This window comes from Terrapene carolina, unplaced genomic scaffold (assembly GCF_002925995.2).
Source record: "Terrapene carolina triunguis isolate 2854851 unplaced genomic scaffold, T_m_triunguis-2.0 Scaffold374, whole genome shotgun sequence".
In the NCBI taxonomy this organism is placed as follows: domain Eukaryota; kingdom Metazoa; phylum Chordata; order Testudines; family Emydidae; genus Terrapene; species Terrapene triunguis.
Genome location: NW_020664725.1, coordinates 7,637,787 through 7,662,674, shown reverse-complemented (window position 1 = coordinate 7,662,674; position 24,888 = coordinate 7,637,787). Strand labels below are relative to the sequence as shown.

Here is a 24,888-nt window from a genome sequence, read left to right as displayed (position 1 = left end):
CGGTTGCACTGGCAGGGGTGTGCCCATGAGTGCAGCAGCTGCTCCCTGATATGGGGTGGGGCTTAGGTGCATAGGTAACTTTGTTATAAGCCTAGGGTTTAAGTAGCCCAGGCCAGAAGTAAAAAGGGCAGGAAGAGGAGGTTAAGGGGTACAGTTGGTTAGTGAACTAGCCTTTCACTTCTGGAGACCTGGGTTTAAATCCTGCCCATGCTGCAAGGGAGAATGAATTTGTTGATTTCAGCCTGTTCTCTGGTATATGTTTGCAGAGGGCCCTAAATGACCACATGGCTACAGGACAGAGACAGCAGAAGATCAGGATCAGAGTGCATTGGCAGCACTTCACTGGAAGTCAAGACTAGAGCTGCAGGAGTTTTTTCCCCCAGTGAATAATAATTCTGCCAAAAAATGTGATTTTTTTTTTCAGGGTACTGAAACCATTTTCAAATTTGGATTGAAGTCGGCGAATAGTTTCAGCCCCAACCTCCCTCCCGAAAACAAAAATATCAAGATAGTCGTTCAACCACCGAACCAAAAAATCCCATATTGACTCCGCTCTAGTCAAGACTGCAGTAGCAGGGAGGTTGGATACAGATGCACTGGCAGAGCTGTGAGGGAAACACTTGCCCAGGCCCTGCCAGCGCTCTGCCAGGCTGTAGTAGGCAATGCCATCGCTCCCACTCTGTCATAGAAAATGATTCCACCCAGGTATTTAAAACATCACAGATCTAGTGCACTGCCCGGTCCTCCAGGAGCAGCGCTGGGCTGTGGGCATTTTTCCTTACAAGCTATTTGCAAAGCAGCAGCCTCCCCTGGCCTGAAATCCGGCACGTCCCTTTGCTGGGCTTTAATTAGGAAGCCCCAGGTTTTTGCTCCCCTGGCTCAACAGTGTGTCCGTATTTCAGTTCCACAGAAGAGGCCCTGTTACCACGGGACATTTATCGAAAAGAAAGAGAGCTCAGATTTTGATGACAACAGTGTCCTCGTTGAGCTCGACTTCACTCTCCTCTCTCTGCCTGACAAAATCCTCCCTCCTTTCCAGAACAACTCTCGGCTGAGCACAAACCGGCATGAAGCTTTTCAAAAAGTAATGAACTCTGTGTTGGAGCCAAGGCAAGGGAAAGTTTAATGTTTAGCTCTGAGAGCCTGGCGAGGCCCATCAATTATACAGCTCTGCTACCGAAGGAGCAAAAAATAATATTTCAGACAAAGTCAGCCAAAAAGAATGGAAAGGAAAGAAAAACACTACAAAAAATAAATCCCACCGGCGAAGAGGCGTGTGTGCACAGGAAGAGGCACTGATCGCGCAGACTGGGTGCAAGCTGTGGGATGGGGGAGTTGGAAAAGGGAAGGCAGATGATCATCTTTACTGACCCCGAAGCCTGTCCAGAGCAAGGATGGTCCTCCAGGCAAATCAGAGCAGCTAACTGCTGTGGTGGGTTTTATGATGTGGATGTTTGTCCAACTAGGATGTGGACAGAGACCCACCAAAATTCATTATATCCAGGCCAGTAAGCTGCCATTGGCAATAAAGGGCCTGGGTCGCCCACTGTCTTACTCCAGTTGTACACCAGAAATCAGCTAAATGGGAGTAAAGAAAGGAGAGTCAGTCCTAAAAGCTTGTGTCACCGCTGAACTAAACGCAACCGGCCAGTGGTGAAAATCTTGCAACTGCATGCACCCATCTCCCTGCAGGTCACTGCAGCAGTGAGATTTTCCAGTGTTCTCCACTGCAGAGGAGACTGCTGTTATTTAGAGCTGGTCAAAATGTTTCATTTGAAACCAATTTCCAGTGAAAAATGGCTCTGTTTTTTTGCGACAATATTTGTGAAGCTCACAATTTCCTGGTTTGCAATGAAAAACCAGAGACTCTGCCCCCCCCCCTCCGCTCCCAAAATATCAAAATGTTTTTGATTTTAGAAACAACATTTTTTGTTTGTTTTGGGGGGGATTGCCCTCTTTTCTTCTCCTTTTTCTCTTTTCCTTCCCTGTTTCTTTTTTACCTTTTTCGTTTTGGCATTAAAAAAAGGGGGAAACAAGAAAAAGAAATCTAACTGAAAAATATTATTTTTTTTTCAGATCCCTCCTCCCAAAAAGTTTTCAGTTTGAGATTTTCATTCAAACCTCCTGCACCCTCCAAAAATGGTGGAAAATATCCATTTTTTTCTCCACAAACCAATGATCATTTTCTATCTCACAACAGCAACGACCCAGCGCAGTGCTCAGGCCTGGACGGATTTACTACATCCTTCCTAAGTCTTTGTGTCCCAAATGGGATTCTGGGGAGTTCACGGGGCTTGGATCGCGGTGAGGAATGGACAGATGTTACCTTGGCCTCTCCTTTATCTCCATCACTGGGTTTACATCTGTTTCTCACGCTGACTCTTTCCCAGCGCTGGGAGCCTGGTTTGGAAAGTCCGCTCCGCGTGTAGCTTGCCTGGCGTGGATTCCGTGCAGCCTAGTATGTGACATTTGGACGGAAGTGTGAAGGCAGCTTGCAAGCTCTTACCACCCGTTTTAGTATTGCCACTGTTATGGCCCTGGCTTTATGTTATTTTTATTTTTTTGCTTTTGGCCACAGGTTTTTCTTGGCTCCTCAGCCATGTTCAGACACCTGGTTTCTGGCAGCGGCGGGGCTTTGGCACTAGCTCGTCGCGTGCAGCTCTCAGATAGGAAGGGGAAGGTGATCAGAACCCAGTCAGTGCAATCTACCTTGACTATCGGGTGCTGGCCAGTGTCCATGTGCTCAGCTCTCTTCCGTTCCAGGAACTTCTCCAGCCAATAGCAGGCAGGGTTCCAGCCAGTCAGAGCCCTCTTGCTTGAGCTGATGTTTTGGCAAACTCTAACTTCTGGCATATTTGGAGCTGGGGGGCGGGGGGTGGGGGGAGGTGGGTTAAGCCACTGTTATGCCCAAACTAGCCCAAGAGCAGCATTTAAAGGTGTCCAGCGGCTGATCAAAATGACGCAAAGACAGGATCTTCCAAACAAAACATTATTTATTCACTGACTCAGAGATGCAAAGCATGCAGGGGAAAGACTAAAATTAATTAAAATGAATATCTTTCCTACCCTCGGTCTTTCCTTGCCGGTTTGTAAGTTCCCCTCGGGTCAGCTAGCCTGGTCACTGTCCTGTTCGCAGCCAGTTCTCCCTGTCTCTGTGCCTGCCTCTCTGCTCTCACAGACACTTTCTAGGCCCAGGGTCTTGTAGTGTTTCAGATTCTCCTTCTGATCCTAGACTTAGGCTGTGTCTAGCTCTGTTGGTCAGGGGTAGGGTGACCAGACAGCAAGTGTGAAAAATCGGGACGGGGCGGGGGGTAATAGGAGCCTATATAAGAAAAAGACCCCCAAATCGGGACTGTCCCTATAAAATTGGGACATCTGGTCACCCTAGTCGGGGGGGTGAAGAGTTGTGATTCCTGACTGACCATAGAGCAGATGCAGCTACACTGGCAAAGCTGATCTACTGGCATAACTTGTTTCACTCATGGGCGGAGAGGGGAGGGAGTTACTATACTGGTACAAAGCACAGTTTTGCCAGTATACCTAGATCCACACTAGGAGTGCTTTGCCAGTGTAGCACACCATTCTTCCAGGGCAGGTAAAAGCTCCCTAGTGTAGACATGGCCGCCGTCTTGGGAAGAGGAAACCATTCTCAGCCTGTCTGGAGTCAGGTAGGGGGCATTCCCCAATGAACAGTATTCCCACTGATTCCGCTAAGATTTCTAACTGTGCAATTGTTTTATTTTTCCCGCTTGGTTTCTTTAGCTCACTAGCAAGTAACCCCTGATACACAAGCACACAGAGGCATGCACCTTCGCCAGTTAAAAATAATACAGATATTTCCCAGTTTCACAATAACACTAGAGCTTGATCCTGTAGCCCAAACACTGGATAAGTGTGGAGTCCCAGGAAATCTAACAGATCCACTGGACAGACCACGTTTTGCAGTATGGTGCTGCTGCTTTGCACTGCTGTGGTAAACTGAAAACACAGCTTGAAATGGGTTCACAGCTACTTTGCATCACCAGAAATAGCTGGCGATTATCTGTGAACCTGCTGCCACAGTTTCCAATGAGGTTAGAAAAGAGCCAGAGAGGCTGGAAGGTGGAGTGGCAAAGGAGAAGGCTCTTGCATTAGGAGCAGTGGCAGGACAGAGAAGAGGCTAGTGCTAAATGGAAGGAAAAGGGAGCAGAGAGACCCATCTTGTGAGGTCAGAAGAAGCAATTGCATAAAGGATTGGTCTGACAAGTCCTCTCTGGCACTGCAACTAACGTCTATCCAATGGAGTCAAGGTGGGGATCATGTCAGGATCTCTGCTGCTCATCTTGTGCTCATCATTGGTATTCCCCATCCCCTCTACCCTTTCAGGATCTACTGTTAGTAATTGCCGTCACACAGCCCATTTGCCACTCCCATACCACGCTCAGGCTTCTGCTAACCACAGGGAACAAGAAGGCTCAAGCTCAGATTGCCCAGAGCAAGGGTTACTGGGCTGGGCTGGATTTGCTATCATCATGCTGATGGTTTCATCATGTAGGTTAACATCACTTGGGGACTTGGATAAGACCCCCCCCAAACTCATTTCACCTGTGACCTGAACAGGATTGCAACCACGGATTCCACGTGTGAAAGGCTGGTGCCCTAACCCAGTCTGGGATCTCACTGTGCAATACCTCCAGGGACTGTGGATCACGGGACGACCGTTTGCCGAATCTGAAACCAGTTAAACTAGGATGCGCTACCATGAGCGGCACAACTGCAACCGCTGAAGTGCAACCAATGTTGCTGCAGATGCAGCTGCGCAACAAATCAAACCACTTCTGAGTAGGGTTGCCAGGTGTCCGATTTTCGACCGGAACGCCCAGTCGAAAAGAGGCCCTAGCGGTTCCGGTCAACACCGCCAACCAGGCCATTAAAAGTCCGGTCGGCAGCACTGCGACGCTAGGGCAGGCTCCCTTCCTGCACTGGCGCTGTGCAGTTCCCTGCTCCTAGGCCCCCGCCCAGACACTCACCCTCTGGCCGAACCGCCGCCTCTCTTCTACCCCCAGCCAGGCCGCTACTTCTGGCTCTGAAGAATGAAGGGCGAGCGCCACGGTCAAGAGTAATTCGAAGGGAGGCGACCAGCGCTGCACAGCGCCTCCTGCGGCCGGTCCACCCTGGCAGAGAGGACCCCGCGGGGACCCATCACCGCAGGCCGCAGTGACACCGCCCATGCAGCTGGAGATTTACCAGCCTGAGCCTTCCTGGGCTGGAGGCTGGTGCCAGACTCCCCTCAGGCCATGCACAGGGATCCCTGCTCTGACTGAGCCTCTCCTTGCAGCCAGCTGGAGCACACCACGGCACCGGGGCAGTGCTCCAGCATTTGGGTCAGCAGACTGCAAGTCAGGACTCAGAGCTGGTGCTAGCCCACTGGGGGCCCTAAGCAGAATATTTTTGGGTCCCTCCCATAATACTAAAACAGGCAAATAAAAAGCAAATGGGGGTCGCATGGGCTACCTAAACAGCTGATCTGGCTTAGGTGCCTCACACAAGGATAGGGTTTGCAGTTGAAGACTCTGAGCAGAAGCAGCCTCCTGGCCCCGTGCGCCTAGGAGCCGGACGTGCCGGATGCTTCCGGGGCACCGCACGGAGCCAGCGTAGGCAGGGAGCCTGCCTTAGCCCTGCAGCACCGCCAACTGGAGCCACCTGAGGTAAGCGCCGCCCGGCCGGAGCCTGCACCCCCTGCCCCAGCCCTGAGCACCCTCCTGCACCCAAACTTCCTCCCGGTGCCCACACCCCCTCCTGCACCCCAGACCCCTGCCCCAGCCCTGAGCCCCCCACTCCAAACCCCTCAACTCCAGTCCGGAGCCCCCTCCTGCACCCCAAACGTCTCATCCCTGACCCCACCCCAGAGCCCGCACCCTCAGCTGGAGCCCTCACCCCCTTACGCACCCCAACCCCCTGCCCCAGCCTGGAGTTCCCTCCCACACCCTGAACCCCTCATCCCCCGCCCCACCCCAGAGCCCACACCCCCAGCCAGAGCCCTCCTGCATCCCAAGCCCCTGCCCCAGCACCGTGAAAGTGAGTGAGGGTGGGGTGGAGTGAGCCAAGGAGGGAGGGGGAATGGAGTGAGTGGGGTGGGGCCTCAAAGGGGTGAGGCAGGGGCAGGGCTAGGGTGTTTGGTTTTGTGTTATTAGAAAGTTGGCAACCCTACTTCTGAGCAGAGGTCTCTGCTCTTTCCTCTTCCCCCACACTCCCAAACTCCTGCAACAAGCTCTGGACTTGACTCAAAGATTCCCCAGGAGAGCTGGCCTGAAAACCAGTTCTAAAGGCCAAAAAGAAGAACCAGAGGAGAGCCAGATTAAAGTATCAGCTCAGAATTTATGCTCAGGACTTAAGGTTTAATAATGCAACAGAAAATCAATATTTAATAAAGCAAATGATGGAGAAAAACATGGAATCGGAGATGAGGCTGCTGCACTGTTTTCAAACATGTAACTCCCAGAGGAGACTGTGTTGGCAGGATGGATCCGATACCAGACTGGCATGCAGGAAGCAGCAGGTCCCATTGATTCCAACTCTGGTATCTAGGGGGCTCAATTTTTTTTATTAAAGAACAAACAAAGAATTACAATGAAGGTAAGAGCCTAAATACCCATACACAGTGATCCAAAGCTCACAGATAAGGGACGATTAGCAGCTGTCTCTCGGGGGCAGGGGGAGGGGGGCAGGATTGGACTGGGAGGGATGACAGGAGGGCAGGATTAAGATTCACTGGTAGAAAGGCCCGGGAACGGAACGGTCGGGGGACACTGAAGGTCAGGGATACATTGGCAGAGTACATTGGAAGTGCAGTTCGGACAGGCTGTGTGGGAGCCACCTGGAATAGTCGGTGCACTGACGGTCCCAAGTTAGGAGCATTGACTTAATCGGCATGGGAATAGAAGGGACTAGAGGTGTATAGGTCGTGACCGAGATTCATTTGGGAGAGGAGCCTAGCGCTAAAATGTCACAAAAAGGTGCGGCTCTGCACAGCATCCATCTGCAGGTGAGTGCCAGGTCTAGGGCTTTAACTGACATCAGATACTCCGCCAGCGTAAATCAGGGCAGCTCCACTGAAACGAATACATAGATTTACACAGAGTTCCTGAGACTCGGGCAACTGGGACTCCTACCAAGGGGCAGGATTAGTCACCCCACTCCAATGCTATGATGTGAGAAATCCACCCCAGCACACTGACTGTGAGATGAGCAGCAAGAGCCATACCACAAAGAGGATGGCGGGTCTGACTGCTGGAGTTCACGGAGCAACTCTGATTACCAGCAACAACCCCCTCCCCTGGCAAACTGCATTGGGCATTAACTGATGGTGATTAAGAGCAGGCTTCATAACCATCCCATGCGGACAGGTATCAGGTTTACCATGGGTTGCTTACATGTGCAAAGTGCATTACACGTAGATGCAACACACGGGGACAAATTCTGCAGGCTACTACCATTGCCGGCTCAGGGAGCTCTCCTTCAGCTCAAATAGGATCTTGGGACCTTACGGATTAGGGGTCTAGACGTGCGTGTGTGTGTGTGTGTTCACTGATTTATGCTATGATTCTGTCTGTACCGTGTGAATCCATTATGGTGTTCCACACCTTGTGGAAATTAACCGGCTCCATCCAACTTCAGATGCTGGATGGATTGTACTGGGGTCTGTAGTTCAAAAGATTCTATGGGATTTATCGTAGTGAAATCCAACTAAGGAAGTAACACAGGGGACCGTGGGGAACAAAGACTGGGCAGTAAAGGATAGTGACAACCCCAGACTAGCTATATCATTGTTTGTGATGGGCCTCTCACAAATCCCTCCATGATCCCAATACCCCTTAGGGTTTGGGGCTGTTTGCAAGCCCTAGGCCTGATCCTAGGAGTTGCTGAGTGCTCTACCCCCAGTGGCAGGGGATACTCTATCTTATGAATGGTCCTGCAGCTACAAGAGGCTTTTGCTGCTCCTTCCCACCCCCCTCCTCCCCCGCGTCTTGCTCCTCATCTGTCTGATTAATAAAACCCAGCCATTCCCATCTGGGAAACAAAACATGCCTCTAACCGGCGAGGTGATGCATTTTTCATGCATCAATACGCAGCACGTCAACCACTGTCTGGCATGTGGCTCGCAGGTGGGTGGAGGTGGCAGCCGCAAGGCAGGGAAGCTCTGTGCTATTCAGGGGCTGACAAGCACTCGCCGTGTGTAGTGGTGCCTGGATTAACAGCTCCAGCGCTCCAGACTCCCCTACCAGGAGCTGTGTGCTTGTGCTGTCCAGCCACTGCTCCCAGAACAGGGTCTGTGGGCCAAATACTATTCCAAGGAGCGCCCAGTGTGAATCTGGAGTAGCCTAGAGTTATACCTGGGGCAGAATTTGCCCCTCCTGTAAAGGGAGCTGACACTGAGGCATGACAATGCTCATGTCCCTGCTTAAAAGTGAGTGACAATCCAAGACCCCTCAGCGGCTGCAAGGAGAGGGAGAGGTTTTAAGTGACTAGCTGGCGTGGCCATCCCAGACAAGGGTCTGTGTGGGCATGCAGAGCAGCTGAGCATGAAGGAAGGCAGGGCGAGGCTAAGGTGGTTAGGAGAAGGGGGCGAAACTGACTGGTGATATATATGTCTGAGTGGAGACAGGATCAGCTCCTGTCCCCTTTGTGCGCACTGAGTCTCACTTTACCCTAGGGGGGCAGGCCCACTGAAATCAATGCAAACAAAGCACTGCAGTGTGTGCACCAGGGATGCAGAATCAGCTCCATGCAGAATAGGAACAAGGACTGTATGCTGGAGGGAAAGGATTTGAAGCCTCACTCTCAGGTTTGCCATAACTAAAATCACAGGTTCAAACCCTGGTCGCACCAGGTTCATCCTCCTGATTTCAGGAGATCAGTTCAGCGTATTCTCCAAAGTCTTTTGAATGACACTCACGTTCTGGGGTGCCTATAGTCCTCCAATCTTTTCCCACAATTCCCCCCATCCCTCTGTGTCCCCAGAAGAAAAGACAACTTCTCCCTCAATTCACTGGGAAAGAATCACAGAGCAGCTCAACTTCCTGCACCGCAAAGAACCATGGGATATGCTCTTAGAAATACACCTGCGTGCATGCAGCAGCAATGAAGACCAGTAACTCAGGTATGGCTTTGCAGTGTGTCTGCTCACACCTGGGCTAGGGAGTGACACTACACACAAGCTCTAGATTCTCTGTTTCCCCCCTTCCCCGCAATCACTCCCTTCCCCCCTTGCTACATAATTAATAACACTCAGTACTCACATCGCACATTCCATCTTCAAAGCACTTTGCAGACATTAACTAATTAATCCTTGTAACCCCCCTCCGAGGTAGGTGAAGAGTATTATCTCCATCTCACAGATGCTAAATTGATTTGGAGAGAGGTCAAGTGACTTGGCCAAGGCCAAAAAGGGAGTCAATATCGGAGCCTGGGGCAGTCCTCCGGGGTGCCTAGTTGCCCGTCCTGTGCTCAGGCCAAACACCCCTTGAGTGAACATTAGTGAGCATGGTGAATTACATTTGCAAGTATAAACTTCCTCCCTTCCCAGCCCAGATCAAATGCTGCACATTCATAATCCTGAGCCAATGATATTACATCCTGTTGCCATGGAAATAACAACGATGTTGCAGATATCACCAAGTCAGAGGTAAGGAGTAAGTTACACATCAGTAAGAGGGTGCAATGAAGTCCAGGTGGATGTAAAGGAGTTAAGATGCCTTTTCTTCATTAATGTGTCCTGATGTAATGACACTGATGTAGGTAGACCAGCCTATGCCCCTACCCTTGAGTAGGTTGAGATCTAAAGGCAGGGTTTACTTGGTCCTGCCTCAGCAACAGATGGCTGGACTTGATGACTTTTTGAGGTCCCTTACAACCCTACATTTCTATGATTCTTTGTATTTAGTTTTTTAACGGGGTTCACTCACCACTCTGGCGCCTTCCGCTGGCTGTCTTGGGGATTAGCTCCGCATGTTAGTGTGCCCTCTTCAGGTGGTGCCTCACCGCCGTCACTCCTGCTCTAGGACCCACGTCTCTCCAAGGACCATGGCGTCCACTTCAGTGATACAGCCCTCTGGCTGTGCCACACACTGTGCTTCCCATTTCTGGGGGATCTGCAGTCCATTGTTCAGCCACTTCCCTTAGTGGCTACTGCAGCAAATTGTCTGGCCACTTCCTCGTGGCCCCAGCATCCTCTTTGCTTTTGCCTCAGGGCCTCAGCCTGCAAAACCCTGCAGCCAGTCAGGAGCTGTCTCTCGCTCCCTTGGTCCCTGCTCGCAGCACTGCTCTGTCCAGGGTGCTGGCAGTTCTCTCAGTCCTCCAGGGACACAGTTCTTCCTCCCTGGGCTCCCAGCAGAGAACTGCCCTCCTCTGTCCTGCAGCTCCCTTTTTATATGGGCCTGATTGGCTGTTCCCTTCAGCCCTTCTCTGATTGGCTGCCTCCTGCGCAGCCTCCCTAGGGCTCTATTAACCCCTTAGAGCCCAGTATGGGGCAGGTGCCCCATCACAAGAATGTAAACTTGTTGGATTGGGAACCGACTTTTTGTTCTGTTTGTACAATGTCTAGCACAATATGGTCCTCGTCCATGACTGAGGCTCCTGTGCACTACTGTGATACACATTCTAAACAAACAACAACAACAACAACAAGAAAAGATATTAGCTAACACAATCTAACATTTTAAATGTATAGTGTAGACTAGGCAGCGCGTACTTTAACAAAGGTTAAACGGGGCAAATTACAGCATAGGTTCCCCATTAGGGTTTAGTGCCACTAGTTTATTTATAGATTCATAGATTTCAAGGCCGGAAGGGACCATTGTGATCATCTAGTCTGACCTCCTGTATAACACAGGCCAGAGAACTGTCCCAAAATAATCCCTAGAACAAATCTTTGAGCAAAACATCCCATCTTGATTTAAAAATTGTCAGTGATGGAGAATCCACCACAACCCTTGGTAAACTGTTTCAATGGTTAATTAACCTCACTGTTAAAAATGGACAACTTATTTCCACTCTTTATTTCCAGTATTTATCATGTGTTATACACTGCCTTGTCTGCTCTTGAGTGTTATGGTATGTCTACCCTGCAAAAAAAAATGTTTTCTTAACTTGGCTTAGTTGTCTTGGGTTACAATAGCAGTGAAGATACAGCAACTCTGCTTTTAACTCAGGTTAGCAGCTTGAGCTCAAGGCCAGGCTGTCCTATCAGCTTGAGCTTGAGTAGCTAACCCAGGTTAAAAGCAGAGTTTCATGTCTTCACTGCTATTGTAACCCAAGTCAGCTAACATGGGTTAGCTAACCCAAGATAAGAACACACCTTTTTGCAGTGTAGACACATTCTTAGAAGATATTTGCTAACATCTTCTAATAACTTTAAATTCTAGGCAATGCTATGTCTACACTAGACACAACATGGGCACTAGAGCAACTGAGATCCGGCGCTGTAGATAGACCACTGTAAATCCGTAGCACAGATGCAGCCTCCAGTGATGAAAGGGGGATTTCCGTCACGGTAGGAATTCCACCTCTGTGAGTTATGGTAGGTAGGTTGATGGAATGTCTGTGTCTACACTGGGCGCTAGGTCAGGATAGGCATGGTGCTCAGGGGTGTGGATTTTTCACACCCCTGTGTGCTGTAGCTATGTCAATTTACATTTTAAGTGTAGACCAGGCCGTAGTCCAGACAATGTCCTAATGTAGATGGCCTGTCCTGTCACAAAGGGGGGCTTACAGCAGGTTAGTTTAACTCAGTTTTACCAGCTAAAGATCTTCTAACTGGTTGGGGCCAACTCTGGCATCCCACGGCGTTGGCCATGACCAGCGAATACCTTTTTAAACACCACTGTCTTTGTCTACACTAAATGATAAGTGCTGTTTAACAAGGTGTTAATTAGCCTGGTAAGCTAATGTGTCTGCCAAATATGCCCCATTTTTTTAACATAGACAAAGCCCATGGGAGACCCTGAAGACAGTAAAAGGTAAAGTACAGGGTTACTTGCACATTCATATACAACCCTTTTAATGGCTTATCTTGCTACAACCAAGAGTCAGAATAAGAAAAAAATGAAATGGTGGTTGTGACACTGCATCCCATATTCTTCATAGTTATATTATTATGCTGTGATTTATGGCATAATTATGATGCATTTTGTACAAGATGGGTCATGTGAGGAGTCATTGGAAAAGTTATCGTTTGCTGAATAGGATGATCCTATTTGTATACATGTATCATTTTTGCAGCTGAAGTTATGAATATTGACTATGGAGCTGTACTTCAAATGTAGTTACACCTGGGTGATGCCCACTAGACAAAACGCTTTTAGTCTAGATAGCTGGTTGGGAAGGGCCTATTCAGGGCAATGAGCCATTAGGGAAAACAATAGGCCTTAGGGGATGCTTAACTCCCACCTGGTGAGCCTTCCTGAGAAGGCTACAGACAGCCTGTCAGTAATGGCTGCTGTGACTCTACAAGGACATGTGACCAGGCCACATGATTCTGGACTCCATCTTGGGATTTCAGTGTTTTTCCACAAACTGAGTTTGGGACAAAGGGTTCCCACCATATGCTAAAGCTATATAAGGCAGGGAGTGATATAATCCGTTGTTCTTCCCTCCCCACACAAGAGGACTCCTGAAAACACCCGAGGAACAAAGACTGAACTGGGGGAAGTGCTGGACCCAGGCTAAAGGGATTTCTAGCCTGTGTATGAGACACCTGGGGATTCCAAGCTGCAAAGCAAGTGTAGCTTGTGCCTTAAGAATCAGCAGCCTGCTTGTATCATCCGTCAGGGTGAGAGATTGTTAATTCATATCCTATCTTTCTAGTGTCTTAGACTTAGTTTGCATTTTTCTTTATTTGCTAGGTAATTTGCTTTGATCTGTTCGCTATCACTTATAATCACTTAAAATCTATCTTTTGTAGTTAATAAACTTGTTTTCGCTTTATCTAAACCAGTGAGTTTGAGTGAAATGCATGGGAAATCATAGCTCAAGGGGCAAAGGCTGTTGCATATTCCTCTCTACATTGAGTGGGAGGCGAACTGGATAATAAATTCATACTGGTTGGGGTTTGGACCAAGGCAGGATGGTACCACTCTGGGGTCCTCGGCTTGTAGCCTCTCTATTGTTGGTTCATGCAGTGGCTGGTCAGAGAGCCTGCATGTAACTGCAGCTGGGTGTGTCCCTACCTGTGTGAATGTTGAGGGAAGGGTAGGACTGGGAGTGGGTCTGCAGCTTGTCACAGCAGCACAGTGAGAGAGGAAGCCCAAGCTGGTGGGTCAGAGGGCTCAGTGGTACCCCAGTTCCAAGTGGCACCCAAGGGGGAACCCGTCACAATGGTAATTTCCTAAACTGCACCCAGAACCCAGGCTCAACCCACTGACGATGCTGGAATGAACTGCTCCTCAGAGTAGATTGAGATGATCACAATGGCACTGTCCTTCATCTTTGTGAGGTCACCAGTGAAATAGCCAATAGTTTTAACATGTCAGCTGTCATCATTAGGGTTCAGAGATAATACTTCATTGAGTAAATCAGGAAGTTCATAGCTCTTTCTCTCTCTCTAGCACTATTGTTCCAGGCTCTCTACAGACTCAGGCAGAAGTCACTGTGTTGAACAACACCTGAAGGTTGCCTATATAAATAAATACTGAGATTCTGGAACACAAGATGGTGGTCACTATGGAAAAGTACCGGCGCGCTGAGCCTGTCTACGGAACCCTCTTCTGGCCCCTCTGCAGATGACACCCCCAGAGGGAGACTTCCAATGGACTCCAGAGACAGAGCCAGGCTGACAGGGAGAACACAGCTCTGCTTTCAATGGCAGCCTGAATGAACTCCAGACCGGGCAGAGGAATGGCAAAGGCATTTGAGTAATTCATGCACGGTAATGAGCCTGTAACAACCAGCCCTTCTCCTGGGGAGAATTAGCTGAGGTTAATTAGATGTCTACAGCAGTGCAGAAGAGACAGCCATTTTGAGTGACTCCCATTCTGCGCCCCTCTGGTAGGTCACAAGCCCTACTATTGAACTCCTGACCTCATAGAGTTCCTCACCTTTCCAGGAGTAGCCCCAGCCCTGACACGCATTATAAACCCATTGACCCAATAGACCGAGTGCACTGGGTGGCTTCTCTCTCTTCCTCCAGTGAGCGACATGCAAAGTAAACTGGCACAACATTAGTAAAAGAGACGTGATTCACGCTCGTGTTCCTCCCCCCATGCCTCAGGAAAAGGCTCCTTAAATCAGGGGAACGACTCAGCCTCTGTGAAGCATCCCAAGCATGGCGCTGGGGCCTTGTTTTGTTGCATACCAAACAGCTCAGTTGCAGGAATCGCTTATTAGGCGGGGGGGGGGGGGGGGGGGGGGCGAGGCAGAAACTGGCGTAAGATGATCTTGTTTATCTGACAGCAGGTTTGCTAGGGTGCCATGGCTAGTACTTAGTACTCAAGGGACGCAAGCTGGCTTTTCACACAGCATCGGAGAGGGGTGCGGCTGGGATAGACCTAAGAAGAGAGGCAAGGTTTGGTAACCTGGTGCAAACAAAGACAGCAACAGAGAAAGAGTGACATGGATCTATGCCTACATGGTGACAAGCGTTAGAGATTAGATAGATAGATAGAGAGAGAGAGAGAGATGGCCATCGATCAGCTGTTCGTTGACTGGCAGGAGGCACTCGGGGAGGGCAGAGAGGAGCCAGTGGCGGGCAGGCAGGGGGGGAGGAAGAGGCGGAGTGAGGGCAGGACCTCGGGAGAAGAGGCAGCGTAGGGGCAGGGCCTTGGGGAGGAGCTGAGGTGGAGCACCCTCCAGGAAAAAGAAAAGTCAGCGCCTATGGATGGATGGATAGATATATATGGTGTGTAGGGAGGGAGGGACGGATGGATGGATATTGGAAGCAAGGAAAGAAACAGCACCAATAAAGAGTCCGCAAAAGAGATGGAGAGTTTGTTTGAAGGAAAGGGTGGTTTTAACCTCTCAGCTCTTCATTCTTAGCTCCAAAGCACTTTCACCTCTGAATCAGTTTGAGGAGCATCTCTGCTGCATACCTTGCTTACTGCAGGGATACAAGTCACAATCTAAATTCACCCTTTACCTCTTGATCTGGCCAGGAGCCAGTCTCTCTCAGATATGAAGTATTCAAACACGCGGAATCAAATTTATCCCCGCTGTAGTTCCAGGAGCGTTACAAGAATTACAACTGGAGTAGATTTTGCCTGTTGTGACCCGGCTTTGTCTCTGCCCCAGTGCTGAGTCTGGCATGAGGCCCGTGCGGTCCAGTCTATAGAGCACTACTCTGGGAGTCCAGAGACCTGGGTCCTATTTGAAACTCTGCCACTAGCCCGCTGGGTGACCATGGGCAAGTCACTTAATCTCACTGTGCATCTCTTCCCCCTCCCACCCTTTGTCTGGCCTGTCTATTTAGTTTGTAAGCTCTTTGGGGCAGGAACTGTGTCTCTTCCCATGTGTTTGTACAGACTCTAGACCAATGGAGCGTGCCCTGATCTTGACTGTGGACTCTAGGCACTACAATAATAAAAAATACTACTAATAATGAAGTGCAACTCCTCTAACATCATGGGCCCTAATCTGAACCCTGGCTACCACAACCCCTCTGGGATAGATGGGTTTTATCTTGGCCTCTCTTAACACCATATCCCTCCATCCAGTCCTTTCCTCCGGCAGCAACAAATGCAGGTGTCTCCTGGAGCTATTAACACCGCGAGCTTCTATCACATTCTCCAGTAGCTTATTGTGCAGGTTCGTTGTTCTGTGCCTGGAAACACTTCCCTGGGACTTACACGCCAAGAGAGGGTACCTGAACAGAAGCAGCGCTAGCAGGGACTGGCAAACAGAGGCTGTAGTCAGCGACGGGCACAAAGCCAGAAATGATTTTGGTTAGACAAGGCCAGAGATGACTGTGGAGAAAGGGGCTGCTCGCTGTGGATGTGACACCCCGCGGAGAGGTGGGTAACACCTGCCGTCTCACAAGTACGTTCCCAATAGCGCGAGCTAAGCGTTTAGATACCACAGTGAAGAGCAAGGTGTAAGCACACAGACCGAAAGGCGAAAGTTAGGCCATACTGCCTCACCCGATCACATTGGCTCTATTTCATCGCTATCCCAGAGCCTGGCCAGGACTGCCGTGTTGGATGTGAAAGAGCTGGTGACAGCTCAAACTATATAAGAAACTGGAATGACTTTACCTGGATATTCTTGTCTGGTTCAGTAGCAGCCCTGTCTAGTGCAGGGCCCCCAACCGGCAGCTGTATCAGTGTTCCCGACTGAATTTGAGGCTGTAGTTTTCATGTGGGTTGCCGACATAGTCACAGTTACCTCGGCCTCCAGACCTCACTGTGCTGTGACCATCACGCTCTTGAAATCCACTCCGACTGCAGCTACTGCAAAATGCCCTGGGGTGATCGCTTCACAGCCTTCACTGGGGTGACTCAGTGCTACTAGATCCCGGACAGCTGCCTCTTATCCAACAGGACTTTCAACAGCTAAAGCCACCTATCTCACATGAGCTCTGGGGAGCCGGGCCTGCTGAATGACTTCCATTGCAATCTGGAGTGGGAGGCATAATCCACATAAGGGCCCGTGGCTTTGCAATTCTCTGCCCCTCTGCCTTAGCCATCCCCCAGCAGTGTGGTCCTGCAGGGCACCTTTCCTTACCAGTGGCATAGGCTCGCTGGGCTTGACTCTTCTGTACATGGCAGCCGTCAGTGAGGTGCTGGGATTTCAAGTTCTGCTCTGGCTCAGGCATGAAGCCAGGCACAGATTCTGCTTCAGTTCCCCTGCAAGCAACCCAGACGCCTGGGGCCCAAGTGGCCAGAAATCGAGGGCCTGACTCTTTCCCCACTTACGTTGTTTTCACAACCATGCCACATGAGTTGCGATGGGGTTACTCCTGATTTACACCAGTACAAGTGAGGCAGGGGGAGTGAGGCCTTAGAAGTTATTCTTATTCTCATGTGAAGAAAAGGGGCTCACGCCGCCAAAGGAAAATTAATTGCGCACAGTTCAGTGTTTGAATCAAAACAGACACACAAAGGAAATAAAAGGCTGCGTGAACAAACCGTAGGCCCAATGGTCCCATTATCTACATGGCGCACACCTTGCAGAGAGGCTCGTGGGGCTGCGTGCCTCCACCCCGCAGGACTGCATCGGTGCCATATGTGGGGAGAAGCGCCCTGGCTCTGTGCCGCTTGCTCTCCTACGGCTGGGCAAGATATCAGCGCTTCCCCCTTCCACCTGAGCTACACAGCCCGCAACTCCGGCAAGCAGGTAATTAACTATCAAACAATGGCAGGATTTGCAGATTAACACGACCCAGGAAGGAGTGGGAAAACTCATTTTCACCAAACAAAGGGGGAGGGAGTGATTAGTTGCTCTAGCGACAACAGAAAGAGTCAGATAGGGCCAGGGAAACTGATAAAGAGATGGAAAAGTGCTAATATCCCCCAGGTTGGTTTGTCTGAAGCACTAAAATTCCCTTGTTTTCTATCATGCAAATGTGGTGTCTAAGTGAAATGCAACCCCAGCCAAGGCGGTGCTTCCCTCACCCTTCTGTTTCCAGTACAGAGATAAGGCCCACTTTCTTTACCGCATCTTACAAGGCTGCGGGAGCCTTTTGCAGGCAGAGGAGAGGGACTGTTACATATATAAATAGAGCTTTCCAGATGCCATCCTTCCCCCTCCCCTTGGTAGCCCCTGGAAGGGCTGTGTTTGCAAGACTTAAATAGTTTAAAGTGTCCTATGGGGAGCAGGACGAGCAGGTGGGGGCTAAGGCTGAGTCACAGTAGGGGCCAGAGGCAGGTTTGTTTGGGATCCCCAGACCAAGGCGCGTGCCCCAGAGAGTGCAGCAACCACCCAGGTGGCTGAAAGGAGCAGGCAGGGCTTGGAAGCATTTGCTCATTAATTAGACCTGCAGGGGGAACGTGAAGATGAAAGGAAGGAAAGCTGTTGTGTCCCAAAGGCTAGCGGGTTGTGTGTGAAGTCCCCTCATTCAGAACTCAGAGAGCCATGCCAGGTTCCTCTGCGTGGTATCTCATAGATCAGGAGCTGTGGCCTTGCATTTTGCAAATGAGTCTCTTCCAGGATTCCAGGGGGCAATTACATTTTTGTGGCATATACTCTGGTCGTTCCTCACCCCGAATTCCTCTCTGCCCGGAGCCCTCTGATCCTGACTACCCAAAACATTCCCAGGAGCCCAGGAGATGAAGTCTTTTGCGCTGGTGCCTCTTGATTCTATTTAACACAGTCCATCTATGCACGGCAGAACTTTCCCTGAGAAGAAACCATGCTCAACAGGTACAATCTGTAGGAGACTTCACTGAAACCCAAACACACTAGGTCAAGTAAAAGAAAGGCAGCCTCCCCTGAACAGTCCATTTCAGTACCAGTAATGAAAAGGCAACATTGATCCTGCAGTTTAGTTTCAGTGAAGCTCGAACAAAAGTGAAAGGAGATCTGATGAGTCACAAAACTGGGGATGGGGCACAGAGCTCCCGAGCTCCATCACTCTGATAAAGTCAGGTGGAGCTGTGGGTGCTAAGAACCTCTAACACTTTGCACCTAGCTTGTTGGTTTGCAACCAGCCCAGTTCATGAACAACCAGCCATCGACGTGTTTTAAAGTGGCCACTGAATTTGCGTGTCTTAATTTTTGGGTGCCCAGCTTGGGCTTGAGTCTCAGAGTTGCTTTGGAGTGAGTTGTCCAGGCAGGACACCAGGGGCCATGGCATTGGGTCCCACAGAGCGCCACCCTTTACACAGAGTGAGGAGCTGCACTTTCAGAGACTGGTTTTTTACAGGCAGGTTATACTGGGTCATATTATTGTAGGACACATTTTCCAAGGGCAAGACATGTTAGTCCCGACATCCTGGCTGAATTCTACTCTGATCACTACAGTCTGCCTCCCTTGTACTTTTAATTGGATACAATATTCTTCTTCACTTCCTGCCCTAAGCAGCTATGTGGCACTGCTGCGGGCTGTTAAACTGTTGCTGCGTTCCACCCCAGCAGTGGCCGCCTTTTGACGATGAGCTAAGCGATTCCTATAGAAAACATAAGGCCTGATCCTACAAGGTACTGAATACCCTCAACTCCAGCCGACCACAATGAGAGCTGAGGGTGCTCAGCGCCTTGCAAGACTGGGCCCATCATTTGTGAACCGCTTGAGGATCCTCCAGTGCTTCAGAGTGATGCTCTAAAGAAATAAGACAGGATTTGATCTTGGTATCCAACACAACGGAGAGAGGGGGCTGGATGCTAAGGATATGGAGAAAGTTACGTCAGGAAACCTGGCAGCAGAATCAGGATGGATCCAATAGAATTGCGTTGCGTCACCTCGGTGCCTGATAGCAACTCCAGAGCTTTCAGGCGACCAATTCAGCTTAAGAAACTCAGGCAGGTAATAACAGATCGCAAGATAAACAGCAAGAATTTGGGGTGGCGATGCATCCGCTTTCCATTTCACAGCTCACGGAGATGGGGAAAGTCCGGCTCTGTTTAGTTTGCTCGATTGCTTTAAAAGGAAGGAGAAGGAAGGAGGAGGGGGAGAAAAAAGCTCTGAAATCTTTTTGGCCTTCTATTCATTAGGCTGTCAATAACGCTCAGCCCCAGCATATCGACAGCGGATTAGCACAATGCAACTCTGTGTACCGGACCAATGCCTTTTTAACCCAGCTTGTTGCCAAATCAATACATCCATCAGCATTTGAAAATTAGCCCGAGATGAGATTCCAATGCTCAGGCTGGTGTGTCATGCTAAAAGGGCTCCCATCCAACTCGGAGAGAAAAGACTGCTAGCAAGGGATTAGAAGTTTTCCATTAATCCTCACCCAGACTGTCCTCAGCTAAAACAGCAACGTTTTGCACACATCGCACCATGCACACTCCTTCCTGCCCATTACACACCCACACAGGTTCCTTCAGCACAGACACACGTGCACATATATAAAAACTGGTGAGTACACACGTTCTGAAGAGCCTTGCACGGTGACAGGTTTCACCATGAAACCTGTCACCATGCAAGGCACTGAATTTAGCCGTACGTTCTGAAGAACATGCATGCACATATGGCCTGAACAGTGGGCACACATTGGGTTGTGCTGCTAATCAGGAAGCAGATCAGCCTGCTACCTGATGGCGTACAAACCGGTCAGCAGCAGGTTGATGACCCTCAGCTTGTCAGCCCATCCCTATAACATACGTGTTTTCCAGTGCTACACCCCAACTAGTGACTGTGGTGGTGAAGAGGTTGAGAAATTCTACTGCAACATCGAGCAGGAGCTAGCAGTGGTTGACCGCAGAGACATCTTAATGGTATAGGGTAATTGGAATGCTTGCACTGGTCCTGAGAGTTACCCAGAATGGTGCAGCTGCGTTGGGACATTTAGCTACACCGAGACAAACAGCAGAGGACTGCGACTCATGCAACGTGCAACTAGAAATGACTCAGTCTTAGTGAAGACTTTGTTCAAGCACAAACCGGCAAGGAGATGGACTTGGCCATGATTGCATTTGTGGACTCAGAACGAGATCGCCTTCGTCATGGCCTCGGAGAGAGGTCGTCTCAGTGGGGTGGGGAATCCATCCTTCAAGAAGGCCGACATAGGATCTGATCATAAATTAATACTGGCCAACATAAAGAACAAACTGGGAAACAAGAAAAGAGCAGCAAGTACCTCGGAGTCCATTATAATGCTGACTAACTGAAAGTCTGTCAAGCACAAGTGGAATTTAAGAGGATGATTAAACAAAAGCTCCAAGCACAGGTCAGGCACAGCACATCATCTCCTGCTGCATTACAGAGACCATGGATGGTCTTCTGGGGAAATGGATCCTAAAGAAGAAACCTTGGATCACGGAGAAGATTATTGAGTTATGTGATCAACAAAGGAAGTTAAGAGCACAAAGGAAGACCGATGAAACTGCAAGAGAGCAATATTCTCGTTTAACACAAGAAATAGGTTCACTGATTAAAGTGACAAAAGAAGACTAGCTTGAACAAGAGTGCTTCAATATACAGAACTCCTTTGTAGCAAATGCCCCTAGGAAGGCCTATGAAACCATTAAGACCCTTTCAAAAGGTTTCCCTGTCAGGAAAAAATATTGTTTCACTCAACACTTTGGGTAGGTATTGCTGAGAACATGAACAAAACAAATCCTAAGTTGGAAGTGAAAGAGGCAGGGGCAAGCTACACAGGAAGCTTGACTTGTCCTGGTGAACCTCCTCCTATGTCACAGTTGAGGATGCAATGCGGTCACTGAAAAAGCAATGGAGTAGATAACATAGAAGCAGAACTAATTAAACGTGGCTGAGGGGTACTCATTCAAGCACACCATAAGTTTGCCAATGTGATTTGGGAAGCTGGAAGATGCCCCAAGACTTGGACATAGTCCCTGATGGTTCTTATTAATAAAAAGAGGCACTCTGTTGTTTGTGGAAATTACTTCATCTCATTATTGACGCGCCCTAACAAAATACTTCTGCGCCTCATTCTGAAGAGAACTGTGCCCAAGACAGAGAACTTTCTGGCTGAAGAACAAGGTTAAGACCCAAAAGAGCTACAATGGAGCAAATATTCAATCTGTATGTGCTAAGTGCCAAAATGCTGGAGAATGATGGGAAGGTAGTACATGTCTTTGTGGATTTTGTGAAGGCATTTGACAACATATGGCACAAACCTCTTGGGGCAATCCTGCAGCTTGTTGAGGAAAATGGAATAAAACTGATAGAAAATATCTGTGGAAAAACGACAGCTTTGGTGTTTGTGGGCTGTGAGCAAAGTAGTTGGATTATTGGGGATAGGTGTTAAACTGGACTGCATGCTATCACTCTCTCTCTTCAACTGTTATGTTGAAGACATTTTAAGAATTGCCACTGATGGAAACATACAAGAGAGTGTACCCATTGGCGGATGAAAAATTAGTCATCTATGCTTCAGGAATAAAATGGACCTGATTGGATCATTGCAAGAAACGCTGCAAAAATTGGTAGAAAACTATAGTGGTGGAAGCAGAAGTTAGGTCTAAAGAGATCACATGGAAAGACAAAGAGAATGGTGACATCTAAGTGTGTTGAAAAGCCAAAGCTATTCCTACTCAAATCTAAGGATATACAGTGTGTTGAACACTTCAGACACTTGGGTCGTATGACTGCAAGGTACACTAAACATCATTCAGCCATCCAACACAGAAATCAGCCTCACGACTGCTGCTCCAGCAATACTCAGCCGACTTTGGAGAAGCAAAGATATTACCATGAAGTGTAAAACGAAATGGCAGAGTCTCGTCTTCAGCATCTTGCTATGTGCCTGTGAGACATGGATGCTAAGGGAGCAGGACGTTAAGAGGTTTTCTGCCTTCAAATTGAGATGCTACAGGTGATTGCTGCGCATTAGCTAGACCTCACATATGACTAACGAGAAGGTAATCGCCTAAATGTATAGCAGAACTGGAGTGATTTCTGATATCATTAAGGTGATCAAACAAAGATGACTTGTCTGTGGGCCACATGGGTCAGCTGAGCGGAGGAAGATTGCAGAAGCAAGTTTTGGAGGGACTGGTGCCAGGGGGCACCTGAGGCAGGTGTGGTCTGATGATGTCACTGACTGGATGGGACACAGAATGATGCTTCTCAAGGCTGTGTGAAGATGGCAAACGTGGAGGAAGATTGCGGGCCCGTGACTCCCATGTGCTGTGTTTACTGTACATCGTGACGTGACTCTATGGCACTTTGCACTATGAGAGAATGGACGTATGGGCACATAAGTGAGCACACGCAGCCTGACTAGTGTGCATGCACACACTAGTGAGTGCACACTTAGAAAACACAACTCTCCAATACAAACATCCTCCCTACACAGAGAATTCCCAAAACCCCCACAGAGCACACAAATCTGCTCTCAACACACACAGATGGGTCTGATGCTCATTTTTTTCTCCCAGCACGGATGTGCTTGCTTGCTCTCCTCCCTCTCATCCTCTTTCCACTACTTCAGACATAATTTGCTTTGCTGTTTCCCTCCAGCATGAGAAAATAATGGTTTGAACAGTGTCTGTGTCACACTCTCGAGTGGCTGAGGTTGAGGCCTGATGCCTATTCACAGGGAGTCAGGCAAGCCCTGCCCCATCTTCCCAGAAAAAAATAAAACACATGGACTTTGCCCAATTCTGCTTGGACTGCCTGGTCCTCGTGATCCTGCTCCACTTGGGGCTAAAAACCACCACCACGACACTTGGACTGAGCTTTAGGCCAGATGGGCAGGCTGTGTGGGCGAGCCAGGACAAGGCTGGCAAAGAGCAAAGGCAGCTGGTGGAATGGGAAGGGAGATGCTGTTGTTTGGGAAGAGGGAGACTAGGATGGAGCTACGGGAACAAGGGAACTGGGAATAAAGGTCATTGTGACAATTGGGAAGAGGAGTTGCAAGGGGCCGTTGGGAAAAGGAACTAGGAGAGATGGGAGAAGAGAAACCAAGGAAGCAGGGCAATAAGCTCCTAGCAGCCCAAGCAGGCCTGTCTCCCCTGGGCCTTACCTTGCACGATGAGATGCACTCGTGACGTTTTGGGGTGATTGTCTGTCTGCACGGAGCAGGTGTAGGGCCCCTCGTCATACACGTCCACATCCCGGATCTGGATGCTGTACTCGGTTTTGGTGTTGGACATGAGCACCACCCGGGGGTCCAAACACCATTTGTCATTGCCAGCGTAGAGGATGCTGCTGCGATTCAGCCAGGCCACTCGAGTGACTCTGTTATCCACGGAGCACCTGAGGGGAAGGAGAAGAATGATTCATTAGCACATTGCCTCTTGTGGCTACGCTCGCCCACTGCCGCTTTCTGTTCTTTTCTTTTTTTAGCTTTGCTGTCAGCAGCAGTTTTGGAGACCCAGTAGCACTGGCCTCCCAGGAGGAGAGCGTCAGCACTTTACCTGCTGTGCTCAGGGCTTCTTGTTCCATCTAAAATTCTACCTGAGCCTCAGATCAGTTCAAGAGGATTTCCAAATAGATTCTCAATTACTTTAGAGTTACATGGCTTGTGCTCCTCTCAGTCCATTCCCAAGCGGCTCTTTGGGCCCCTTCATTCATCCCGAAGCTCCTTGTACCAAGTGCATAGTTACAGCCTCAAACTTTTGTCCAAATATCAACTCAAACTTTTTTTGGAAACTTCAAACCTCTTTTCTCCCCCAGCAAAACCTTATTTTTCATTTCCCCCAGAGATCTCCATCTCCCTGCAGCCAGGAGAAGAAAGGGTGAAGGGAGCTAGTCTCTCACTGTTTCTGGAAGCAGGAAAGAGAAAATATCTCCTGTTCTCCCAAGTATTCCAGGCAGACAGTCTCAAAAAAAAAAAAAAGATCAGGACACTCATCCAAAGAGAACCTTTCAGCTTCCTAAAGTTTACCCATTGCAAGCATCCTCTCTTCCTTTCTCTCCTCCACATCACCATCATATCATCTTGTTAGCAGTCACTGTCACTAACTGCCTCTACCCATATCCCCGACTGCAAAATCAGAGTGCTCCTGTTTCACTGCGACTTCCAGGAGTCTTATGGTAACCCACGAACCCAAGCCCCTTATGTGACAGGAGAACATTCAAGCATCCGAGCTGAATACAACTGTGTTCCTTTTAAAACACGTACAGTATTTAACAGCTTTTATAACCCAGAGAAAGAGCTCTGTTAGACATCAGTGACAGAGGATAAACCCGCTCAGCCTACGATCCCATGTTCAACTTCATTACTTTTTCGAGCAGTGGGTATGCAAATTAACTTGCACGTTACCAAGCGAGGGAGCAGCAGAGATCACAGAGGTGGAACATGGAAACTTCAGTGAATGGACGTCAATGGAGTGACAGCAAGGATGAATGTG

At 49.1% G+C, this 24,888-nt stretch overlaps 1 protein-coding gene across 5 annotated transcripts in view; it reads right to left on the bottom strand.

Moving 5' to 3' along the window:
• Positions 1 to 24,888, bottom strand: part of NTM (neurotrimin) — a 684,044-nt gene that overhangs the window by 102,167 nt on the left and 556,989 nt on the right. For all 5 annotated transcript variants that reach the window (XR_002908047.2, XM_024198722.2, XM_024198721.2 and 2 more), the window contains one exon: positions 23,559 to 23,791. Coding sequence is in view for 4 of the 5 variants with exons in the window: in XM_024198722.2 (XP_024054490.2) it covers positions 23,559 to 23,791 (233 nt within the window). In the remaining variant the exon portion in view is untranslated. The remainder of the gene's footprint in view (positions 1 to 23,558; positions 23,792 to 24,888) is intronic.